General features: G+C 54.0%; 1 protein-coding gene across 1 annotated transcript in view; it reads right to left on the bottom strand.

The window, feature by feature from the left end:
• The window catches only part of mib2 (MIB E3 ubiquitin protein ligase 2), a gene marked incomplete at its 3' end in the record, with an annotated part of 36,569 nt that continues 24,180 nt past the window's right edge, over positions 1-12,389 (bottom strand). Inside the window, exons 11-15 of the mRNA XM_084473610.1 lie at positions 10,311-10,459; positions 9,697-9,853; positions 6,385-6,539; positions 1,208-1,334; positions 1-315 (exon numbers count right to left, since the gene is read on the bottom strand). Of these exons, the coding sequence (XP_084329736.1) occupies positions 1-315; positions 1,208-1,334; positions 6,385-6,539; positions 9,697-9,853; positions 10,311-10,459 (903 nt within the window). The remainder of the gene's footprint in view (positions 316-1,207; positions 1,335-6,384; positions 6,540-9,696; positions 9,854-10,310; positions 10,460-12,389) is intronic.

Raw genomic sequence — 12,389 nt, 5'->3', positions numbered from 1 at the left:
CTAGGGCCTCCCCCTCACCCTGCCGTGGAGGGAGGGTCCCGCGGCGACGCAGCCCTCCCCCGGTGGGGGGGGCTCCTCGGCGGCGCTGGGCCCGGCGGCGGTGGGGGCCGGCGGCGGCGGCGGCGCGGGGGCGGCGCTGGCCAGCTGGGGCCGGCTGAGGGCCACGTGCAGCGCCGTGTCTCCGTCCTCGTCCTCCATGTTGACGTCGGCGCCCTCGGCCACCAGCAGCTGCAGCAGAGCCTCGTGGCCCTGCGTCACCGCCAGCTGCAGCGCCGTCTGGTTGCGGTTGTTGCGGATGTTGACGTCGCAGCGGCCCTGTTGGACCAGGGAGGAGGAGGAGGCGTCAGCGCGGGCGGAGCCGTCGGAGGCCTCGGAAACGTCGGAAGAGTCCGAATGTCGGAAGAGTCCGAATGTCGGAAGCGCCACAATGTCGGAAGCATTGGAACAGTCAGAAGCGTCAGAACGGTCGGAAAACGTCGGAAAGGTCGGAAAGGTCGGAAAGGTCGGAAGCGTCAGAATGTCGGAAGCGTCAGAATGTCGGAAGAGTCAGAATGTCGGAAGCGTCACAATGTCGGAAGCGTCACAATGTCGGAAACGTCAGAATGTCGGAAGAGTCAGAATGTCGGAAGAGTCCGAATGTCGGAAGCGTTGGAACAGTCAGAAGCGTCAGAACGGTCGGAAAAGGTCGGAAACGTCGGAAGCCTCGGAAACGTCGGAAAAGGTCGGAACCGTAGAAACGGTCCCAGCGGTCCGTCAGTAACCCGTCCGGGCGGTATATATACAAACCCCGGAGAGAACCCGGGGTGTGTACGTCCAAACCGCCGCTTGGAGGGTTCTGTACGATTCCGACGTTTCTGACGTTTCCGACACCGCGGGTCGATATTGAACTATTACTTTTTCAAAGGCGTTACTCAAATAAAAACACACCTTTTAACCAATTGAACCGTTTCAACAAATTAAAAGAAAAGAAAAAGCGATTTTTGCAGACTCAAAACACACACGTCGACTGAACATACGCGTGGCGGCCGCCCTTATTTAAAAATACAAGCCGTGTGGCGCCGGTCAGGAGCGGCGTGGCGCTACGACGACGATCCTCCAGAGAGAAAAACCCTGACGGCGATCACACTAACGACCGCCACAGTCACAGCCCGTGCCGGGGCGGGGCGGGGCGAGGCGGGGCGGGGCGGGGCGGGCGGCGGGGCCTCACCTCCTTCAGCAGCGTCTGGGCCACCTCCCAGTGGTTGTTGAGGGCGGCCAGGTGCAGCGCAGAGAAGCCGTCGTCCTTCTTCACGTCCACCAGCTGCCGGGCGCGGCCCAGGATGCGGTCCGTGGCTCTGTGGTCGGGGACAGAACCGCATGGTCAAACCCCCCCCAAGCAGATTACAGCTACGGACTGAAGGGGGCTACAACACACACCGCCCAGACTCAAACCAACGGCCACCTGCCTTAATCCCACCACTCCGTTGCCTCTCGTCTGAAACGTCCGGCAGAAGAGTTGTATTGAAACACACGGTGAAGACGCCCGCCCACTACACAGCAGCGTGTGCAGTAAGTCTCCTGGACATCGGGTGGCGCTAGTCCGCCCCGCCCACACACCGATTCGCTGATTCGCTGGTTGTGTGCTGCCAGCACTCAACCAGCGTTGTGCAAGTTCACACTTCACGTGAACTAGTTCAAAGTTCAGTTCATACAAAAGAAAATGAATAATTTTACGTTCATAGTTCACCAATTCAGTTTTGAACTAGTTCATGTTGAGTTCATTAACAGTTTTTTTAGAAACCGAAGAAAAACTGTGGGAGTGAGTATTCTGTGCTTATCTTTTAAAATGAATCCTCTCCATTACCCGCTGCCCATCACTACAATCTCAGATTGTTGTGGATATTATTTGTACACCTGTTTGTTTCATTCATCACAGCTAAGGCAGTAACTCTATTTAATAAACGTGTCATCTGGACCTAAGCATCAATTCAGAACGTCACAAAATCTGAACTAGTTCAAGTTCAACTTCTTTAGTTAAAAATATGTTACGTTCAGTTCAAAGTTCATAGAAAAATGAACTTGTTCAATGAACTAGTTCTTTTGAACTAGTTCACGCACAACACTGCACTCAACCAGCGAATCAGCGTGGTGTGTGGGGGGGTCGAGGCTCAGATCCTCAGACGCCAACGCTCTCGGTCTTTGCACGTTGAACCGGACCAGACACCGTCCGCCCGGCCCCAAAAGCTTCCGACACCGTTCCCCACGCGGAACAGATTTGTTCCCCAACTCGTCCGCGTCTCCCCAAACGTTTCAGACGGCCAACGGTTGGGCCGGTGTGTGTCCTCATGCCTGCTTGTGTGCTCCAGGGGCGTTTGCTTGAGAACAATTGCCTTGGCGGTGGATTCAGTGGAGGACAAAGGCAGGGCTGTCCCGGCTGATTGGGAACAAATACTGAGAGGAGCGACGGCACCGCTACGCAACCGCCGGCTGGGACCAACGACGGGCCGGGCGCCCAGAGTCACTACGGAGTCACTACAGAGTCACTACAGAGTCACTAGAGTCACTAGAGTCACTACAGAGTCACTACAGAGTCACTACAGAGTCACTAGAGTCACTAGAGTCACTACAGAGTCACTACAGAGTCACTACAGACCCAGAGTCACTACAGAGTCACTACAGACCCAGAGTCACTACAGAGTCACTACAGACCCAGAGTCACTACAGAGTCACTACAGAGTCACTACAGACCCAGAGTCACTACAGAGTCACTACAGAGTCACTACAGAGTCACTACAGACCCAGAGTCACTACAGAGTCACTACAGAGTCACTACAGACCCAGAGTCACTACAGAGTCTCTACAGAGTCACTAGAGTCACTACAGAGTCACTACAGAGTCACTACAGACCCAGAGTCACTACAGAGTCACTACAGAGTCACTACAGAGTCACTACAGACCCAGAGTCACTACAGAGTCACTACAGAGTCACTACAGAGTCACTACAGACCCAGAGTCACTACAGAGTCACTACAGAGTCACTACAGAGTCACTAGAGTCACTACGGACCCATAGTCACTACAGAGTCACTACGGAGTCACTACAGAGTCACTACAGAGTCACTACAGACCCAGAGTCACTACAGAGTCACTACAGAGTCACTACAGAGTCACTACGGGCCCAGCTGGTCAATGCTGCCCATCAACTTCCACATTCGAATACGTCGGACATTATGGGATGGTGCTCATAGGGTAATAGTTATTTTTTCTAAAATGCATTTAGAATGTTCAGTTATATATATATTATATTTAAGCAATAGATCACGACAGGCTGTGGTATGTTCTCATTATACCACCGTTAAGGGGCGTTGTCCGTCTATGAACCCTCAATTTTGAAAAAGCGAGAAAGTCGGAAAAGCATTTTTTTTTAACAAATACAAAAAAGTAGTCCCTCCTGACTGCCGGCAAAGTGTACGGCGGTTGCTATGCAACACACTGTAGCGTCCTTCAGAGAGAAGACTAGAGACGGTAGCTCGGTTTAGCCTACTATGGAGTTCACTCACCGTGTGTCTATTGCTGTACAACATTTCCACCCTCTCCAGCAATCAACATGTTTTTTAGGCTTCAGTGAACTATGCTATTGCTTTTATATATAAATAAACAACAGTTCAAGTTAGGCGCGGAGTGATACTGAACTCTGCAAACTGAACGGGAGTCATAGCAACAGTTGGGAACCAATCAGATCGCTTGATTTAAGCCACCCGTTTTATAAATCTAATATATCTGTCAGGTAATATTGCCGATGATGACAGCAACGTTTTGGTTTGGATCGGCTCCATTTCCTTGAGAAAGTCCCGGCTGGCGTCTTCAGCACCTTATCAGCACAATCACAAGAACCCGACAGACTCGATTAAATCAGTTTCCTGGTGCAAATATTTACAATGCCATTGCCGCAGTACGTCACATGTCCCCGGGACGTGGGAACGTAGCGCGGCGCTACGCAGTGGGGCCATAATCTCCTCATCAAGCTTTTGGTTTTCATGCTACGTGATTCATTCTTCATTTTGATTAACGGCGCGGTGGTCCGCCCGGCGACCACAGACAGCAGCGATGATGCAGAGCCTCCTCCTCCTCCTCCTCCTCCTCCGTGTGGATCATGTTAGGTTAGCATACGTTGCACACGCCGGGGGGGGACCCAGCGGAGTGCTGACTCACGGTGGACTCCGTCAGGGAGACGTGGAGGTGAAGAGCACCTGCAGTGTAGCCCACGTGAGGAGGAACTCCAGAGAGCTCGTGGGAGGGAGGGAGGGAGGGAGGGAGGGGGAGAGGGAGGGAGGGCGGGAGGGAGGGAGGGGGAGAGGGAGGGAGGGCGGGAGGGGGAGAGGAATCAATGAATGGATGCTAGGGAAGTTCTCTACTCTTGTGAATCGGGACCTCACCTACCACCACAGCCAAATGTCCATGTCCCGCCCCCCAAACCCTCTGTGATTGGCTCTCAGACATGACCGTCTGGTGTGGGTCCACCTCAGACATATTAAACTGAAACTGCGTTGCCGTTGTGAGACCGTTTCCATGTGAACTGATGACGGCTTGTACCACAGAATCCTTAAATAGGTGATGCTGATTGGTCGTTGTGTTCCGACGGTTTTAATTATTTCAAAATAACGACCGCTAGCGGCTCTGAATCAGAGACACGGAGCGTTTCAGGTGGGAACTGGAGTCCAAATCCACAATCCACGAGGCTTTAAAGGTCCAGCAGAATCTAGAACAATCCGTCCGTTTGCCTGCCTCCATGGCTGCAGCATGCTGTGTTTGTGGGCCAATTTGTTTCATATCTGGCAACCCTAGTGAATCACAACACAGGCCCCAACAAACACAAAGGCTCCAACGCCCAGCAGGCCGTTCAGAGCTGTACTGGTGGCTGGTGTTGTCGACAAAACATGGATTTTTCCATACTGGTTATTGGAACCAGTTTCCATTCTACTCTCCACAGTATCAATACACCAGTAGCAGCTCTGTCTGTCTCTCTCACAGTAACTCGTCCCTTTACTACAGTCGTCATTCTGCTGTCGTACCTCGTGATCACAGTCAAAGCCTTGTTATATTTATCTTTTAATAAAATAATCTAGATTTGTATGCCCTCGATGTTGCGTCAGTTCTTCCCCGTGGTATCGAAAAAGCTAAATTTTTCAAGGTATTGTTTCGAAGGTAGAAAGTCCAGCATCGTGCCAACCCAACTGGTGAATGTAACATTGTTTTCAGTGAAGCCCACATTTTAATTTAGCATGCTTCTTCCACCTCTGATGACATGACATGTGGTCATTTTATGATTGAAGTACAGTATATTGGTAACAAACCGCTCATTTAGAGGAACAACTGGGTATGTTGCTTTGACCCAAAGTGCATTGACTGCATTCATCTCTCTGTGTTTCTGCCTCGTTGTTTAAATCTGATATTCCTCGGGCTGCCTTCAGCCAAGAGGAACCTGGGAATAACAACACTGTTTACATCTTCTCAGGAGCGGGAAAACAGATGTCAACAGAAAGTTGTTGCAAAAAAGCAAAGTTCCGAGAACTGAATAACAAACACACTGTATCGCTTTTATGCATGCAGCTTCCTCCCTGTCTCTACGTATGCTAGCCCCAGTAGCTGCAGCTCACCAGTGCGTCTTCTGCTAACCCAGAGAGTCGTACCAGAGCCAGGCCCGATATGACCAGCACCGCCTCATACAGCACAACAGATAGTCCATTTATTAAGACGGCCACAGACCAGAGCCCTGCTAATTCCTCCCTTCCTGGTGCTCAGTGGCTCTTTGTGCTGCTCCGTCGTCCTCCCTCCGTCCGCTCTATCTTATTTACTCTGATTAAGTTATCCACGGGTGACACCGATTGCAAATGGGTTTGTCCCTTTCCCATCCGTCATTGACCTGGGTAAGATTGGAGAGTGTGTGTGTGCGTGTGTGTGTGTGTGTGTGTGCGTGTGTGTGCGTGTGTGTGTGTGTGTGTGTGTGTGTGTGTGAAAATGCAGTGCAAAGAATATAATTGTTGTTCCTGAATACGGGGAAGAATAATGTTCATGTCTTGCAGCCCGGGCCAGATTGAAAAGCAATTTTTCTTCTATGTGTGTGTGTGTGTGTGTGTGTGTGCGTGCTTGCGTGTGTGCATGTTATATGTGCCCGTGTGTGTGTGTGCGTGCATGCGTGTGTGTGTTATATGTGCCCGTGTGTGTGTGTGTGTGTGTGTGTGTGTGTGTGTGTGTGTGTGTGTGTTATATGTGCCCGTGTGTGTGTGCGTGTGTGCGTGCGTGCGTGCGTGCGTACGTGTGTGCGTGCGTGCGTCCGTGTGCGTGCGTCAGTGCGCGTGCGTGCGTGCGTGCGTGCGTGCGTGCGTGCGTGCGCCTGCCCACTCACAGCTTGTTCCCCTTGAGCGCGGCGTGGTGCAGCAGGTTGAAGCCGCGGTTGTTCTGCTGCGTGAAGTCGATGTTGGGCACCAGCACCAGGATCTCCATGATGCCCCGGAGGTCCTTGGCGATGGCGTCGTGGAGGGGCGTGTCCCCGTAGGAGTCCTGCAGAGAGACACACAGGGAGGGGCTCTGTGACCAGGGCTCTGTGACCAGGGCACTGTAACCAGGGCTCTGTAACCAGGGCTCTGTAACCAGGGCTCTGTGACCAGGGCTCTGTAACCAGGGCTCTGTGACCAGGGCTCTGTGACCAGGGCACTGTAACCAGGGCACTGTAACCAGGGCTCTGTAACCAGGGCTCTGTAACCAGGGCACTGTAACCAGGGCACTGTAACCAGGGCACTGTAACCAAGGCTCTCTAACCAGGGCACTGTAACCAGGGCTCTGTAACCAGGGCTCTGTAACCAGGGCTCTGTAACCAGGGCTCTGTGACCAGGGCTCTGTAACCAGGGCTCTGTGACCAGGGCTCTGTAACCAGGGCTCTGTAACCAGGGCTCTGTGACCAGGGCACTGTAACCAGGGCTCTGTAACCAGGGCTCTGTAACCAGGGCACTGTAACCAGGGCACTGTAACCAGGGCACTGTAACCAGGGCTCTGTAACCAGGGCTCTGTAACCAGGGCTCTGTAACCAGGGCTCTGTAACCAGGGCACTGTAACCAGGGCTCTCTAACCAGGGCACTGTAACCAGGGCACTGTAACCAGGGCACTGTAACCAAGGCTCTCTAACCAGGGCTAACCAGGGCTCTGTGACCAGGGCACTGTAACCAGGGCTCTGTAACCAGGGCTCTGTAACCAGGGCACTGTAACCAGGGCACTGTAACCAGGGCACTGTAACCAGGGCTCTGTAACCAGGGCTCTGTAACCAGGGCTCTGTAACCAGGGCTCTGTAACCAGGGCTCTGTAACCAGGGCTCTCTAACCAGGGCTCTGTGACCAGGGCTCTGTAACCAGGGCACTGTAACCAGGGCACTGTAACCAGGGCTCTCTAACCAGGGCACTGTAACCAGGGCTCTGTAACCAGGGCACTGTAACCAGGGCTCTGTAACCAGGGCTCTGTAACCAGGGCTCTGTAACCAGGGCACTGTAACCAGGGCTCTCTAACCAGGGCACTGTAACCAGGGCTCTGTGACCAGGGCACTGTAACCAGGGCACTGTAACCAGGGCTCTCTAACCAGGGCACTGTAACCAGGGCTCTGTAACCAGGGCACTGTAACCAGGGCACTGTAACCAAGGCTCTCTAACCAGGGCACTGTAACCAGGGCTCTGTAACCAGGGCTCTGTAACCAGGGCTCTGTAACCAGGGCACTGTAACCAGGGCACTGTAACCAGGGCTCTCTAACCAGGGCTAACCAGGGCTCTGTAACCAGGGCACTGTAACCAGGGCTCTGTAACCAGGGCTCTGTAACCAGGGCACTGTAACCAGGGCACTGTAACCAGGGCTCTGTAACCAGGGCACTGTAACCAGGGCTCTGTAACCAGGGCTCTGTAACCAGGGCTCTGTAACCAGGGCTCTGTGACCAGGGCACTGTAACCAAGGCTCTGTAACCAGGGCACTGTAACCAGGGCTCTGTAACCAGGGCTCTGTAACCAGGGCTCTGTAACCAGGGCTCTGTAACCAGGGCTCTGTAACCAGGGCTCTGTAACCAGGGCACTGTCTGCAGTGACCACCGTTAAAACCAACGGCCGAGCCGCGGCGACCAAGGCCACGCTTGGGAGCGAGTCCGCCCAATCACGGCGGCACTAATTGGAAAACAAAAAAAAGGGGGAGAAACCACCGCCGGGTCCCTGGAGGAGGAGGAAATGTTTTCACCGAAACAAACGAGTTCCTTGTGACAGTTTGCAGCGTAAGGAGCGGAACGGCGGTGGAACGCAGACGCGTGCGTCAGCAGACTGCCGTTGTTGTGATCCGGTCCAACACAGAGTCGCTGTGACTCTGGGGACCATCCGTACACTTGGCCCCGCTAGAGCAGTGTTTGTCCCCGGGGGGGGTATGCACACCCCCCTAGGGGCGCTTTGAAGGACTGCAGGGGGGGGACTTCCCCAAATAAAAAACGGCTCCTTATTGTTGAGTTGATATTGGTTATGAACAATTGTACAATAATGCCAATTGAATATAATTAGTTAATCTTTAAGCTGAACACTGATAACACGTTTGGTGAATCTTTCCGATGATCACTGAAGCTCCGCCAGGCTCCTCCCTCCTCCCTCCCTTAATGCACACGCCGACACTAAATGAAAACGCACTAAAGGCATTATTTAAATCCCTTCTACTCCCTCCCCCCGAGAGGCCTTGTGCAGTAGAGAAGGGGTCCTGAGCTGGAACTAAAGCCAAGCGGGTACAAACAGTTTAAGAACCACGAGACCGCGTCCCGACATCTGGAACGCATCGCAGAGACACTAAAACCAAACTCCTCCACGGCGCCGCTGACGCTGCGCGTCACGGCCAGCAGCCCCACCTCGGGCCTCTGGGAGCAGCCAACCCGCAGCACGACGGAGGTACGGCTGCATGTATACACACTCTGTATACACACTCATGTATACACACTATGTATACACACTCTGTATACACACTATGTATGTATACACACTATGTATACACACTCTGTATACACACTCTGTATACACACTCATGTATACACACTATGTATACACACTATGTATACACACTCTGTATACACACTCATGTATACACACTATGTATACACACTCATGTATACACACTATGTATACACACTATGTATACACACTATGTATACACACTCATGTATACACACTCATGTATACACACTATGTATGTATACACACTATGTATACACACACTCATGTATACACACTATGTATACACACTATGTATACACACTCTGTATACACACTCATGTATACACACTCATGTATACACACACTCATGTATACACACTATGTATACACACTATGTATACACACTCATGTATACACACTCATGTATACACACTGTCAACTCAGTACTGATGGGTGCTGTTGGGTGCTGAGGGGTGCTGTTGGGTACTGTTGGGTGCTGAGGGGTGCTGAGGGGTGCTGAGGGGTGCTGAGGGGTGCTGACTGGTGCTGATGGGTGCTGAGGGGTGCTGAGGGGTGCTGAGGGGTGCTGAGGGGTGCTGATGGGTGCTGATGGGTGCTGAGGGGTGCTGAGGGGTGCTGATGGGTGCTGAGGGGTGCTGAGGGGTGCTGAGGGGTGCTGAGGGGTGCTGAGGGGTGCTGAGGGGTGCTGAGGGGTCCTGCTGTACCTGCAGGTTGACGTCGGCAGCGTGCTCGGTGAGGACGCGGACCACGTCGGTGAAGCCCTTGTTGACGGCGATGTGCAGCGCGGTGCACATGGAGTTGTTCAGGAGGTTCACGTTGGCCCCTTTGCTCAACAGCAGCCGGGCGATCTCAGCCTGGTTACTGCGCACGCACACGCACACACACACGCACACACACACGCACACACACACAGACGCACGCACACGCACACGCGCATGCACGCACACGCACACACACACACACACATGCACACACACACACACGCACACGCGCATGCACGCACGCACACGCACACGCAGACACAGACACAGACACACACACACACACACACGCACACGCACACAGACAGACAGACACAGACACACACACACACACACACAGAGTTATTGTATACCGATTTACCAATGTTCGGATATGGTGATATTTGTGGTCACATGGTCACATGGTCACATGTGACCAGATAACGCAGTGGGTCTGGAACCATGTGACCAGATGTACTCTGAACGCAGCGGGTCTGTGGTTTATTAGCGGGGGGGGTGGGGGAGGGTCCGGGGGGGGGGTCTGGGGGGTGTGTGTCCGGGGTGGGGGGGGGCCTCACCCGAAGGCGGTGTAGTGCAGCGCCGTGTCTCCGTCCTCGTCCTTCACCTCCACAGAGCTGCTGGCCTGCAGCAGGGCCTTCACCACCTCCAGGTGGCCCTGGTGGGCGGCCACCTGGAGGGCCGTCTTCCCCTGGTTCTTGATGTCCACCTGGGGGGGGGGGGGGGGGGAACAGAGCGGCGCACAGCGGGGGGGTGAGGGGCCGTAAACAGCATTCCTCTGCCAGCCGCACGTAAACAAGCGCGTCGTAAACAACACGGAGGGTTCGGTTTCATTAGTTTTCAGTTTACACTTCATTCCATTAGGACAGAATAACCTCATCGAAGACACGGCTCACAGTAACCCTCTTCTCAGTATTACGCTACAAGTCTCAAGTTATTAAACATACAGTATATATTATTATTATTATTATTATATATAGTTTATATTATTATTATTATATATAGTTTATATTCTGCTTTGATTCTTTGATTTGTTTGTAAGATTCGCTCTGCTGGTCTCTAACGGCAATTTATCTTCATCAGAACTATCAGTGGACTGAACCAGGAGGAGGACCAGAGAGGAGGAGGACCAGAGGAGGACCAGAGAGGAGGAGGACCAGAGAGGAGGACCAGAGAGGAGGAGGACCAGAGGAGGACCAGAGAGGAGGAGGACCAGAGAGGAGGACCAGAGAGGAGGAGGAGGACCAGAGAGGAGGAGGACCAGAGAGGAGGAGGACCAGAGAGGAGAACCAGAGAGGAGGACCAGAGAGGAGGAGGACCAGAGAGGAGGAGGACCAGAGAGGAGGAGGACCAGAGAGGAGGACCAGAGAGGAGGACCAGAGAGGAGGAGGACCAGAGAGGAGGACCAGAGAGGAGGAGGACCAGAGAGGAGGAGGACCAGAGAGGAGGACCAGAGAGGAGGACCAGAGAGGAGGAGGACCAGAGAGGAGGAGGACCAGAGAGGAGGAGGACCAGAGAGGAGGACCAGAGAGGAGGAGGACCAGAGAGGAGGACCAGAGAGGAGGAGGACCAGAGAGGAGGACCAGAGAGGAGGACCAGAGAGGAGGACCAGAGAGGAGGAGGAGGACCAGAGAGGAGGACCAGAGAGGAGGACCAGAGAGGAGGAGGACCAGAGAGGAGAAGGAGGACCAGAGAGGAGGAGGACCAGAGAGGAGGAGGACCAGAGAGGAGGACCAGAGAGGAGGAGGACCAGAGAGGAGGAGGACCAGAGAGGAGGACCAGAGAGGAGAAGGACCAGAGAGGAGGACCAGAGAGGAGGACCAGAGAGGAGGAGGACCAGAGAGGAGGACCAGAGAGGAGGACCAGAGAGGAGGAGGACCAGAGAGGAGGAGGACCAGAGAGGAGGACCAGAGAGGAGGACCAGAGAGGAGGACCAGAGAGGAGGACCAGAGAGGAGGAGGACCAGAGAGGAGGAGGACCAAGAGGAGGAGGACCAGAGAGGAGGACCAGAGAGGAGGACCAGAGAGGAGGAGGACCAGAGAGGAGGAGGACCAGAGAGGAGGAGGACCAAGAGGAGGAGGACCAGAGAGGAGGACCAGGAGGAGGACCAGAGAGGAGGAGGACCAGAGAGGAGAAGGACCAGACCAGGAGGAGGACCAGAGAGGAGGACCAGAGAGGAGGACCAGAGAGGAGGACCAGAGAGGAGGAGGACCAGAGAGGAGGAGGACCAGAGAGGAGGACCAGAGAGGAGGAGGACCAGAGAGGAGGACCAGAGAGGAGGACCAGAGAGGAGGAGGACCAGAGAGGAGGAGGACCAGAGAGGAGGACCAGAGAGGAGGACCAGAGAGGAGGAGGACCAGAGAGGAGGAGGACCAGAGAGGAGGAGGACCAGAGAGGAGGACCAGAGAGGAGGAGGACCAGAGAGGAGGAGGACCAGAGAGGAGGAGGACCAGAGAGGAGGACCAGAGAGGAGGAGGACCAAGAGGAGGACCAGAGAGGAGGAGGACCAGAGAGGAGGACCAGAGAGGAGGACCAGAGAGGAGGACCAGAGAGGAGGAGGACCAGACCAAGAGGAGGACCAGAGAGGAGGAGGACCAGAGAGGAGGACCAGAGAGGAGGAGGACCAGAGAGGAGGACCA

This window comes from Micromesistius poutassou, assembly GCF_964030765.1.
Source record: "Micromesistius poutassou genome assembly, chromosome: 10".
NCBI classification, from domain to species: Eukaryota; Metazoa; Chordata; class Actinopteri; order Gadiformes; family Gadidae; genus Micromesistius; species Micromesistius poutassou.
This window is presented reverse-complemented; position numbering and strand designations above follow the sequence as displayed.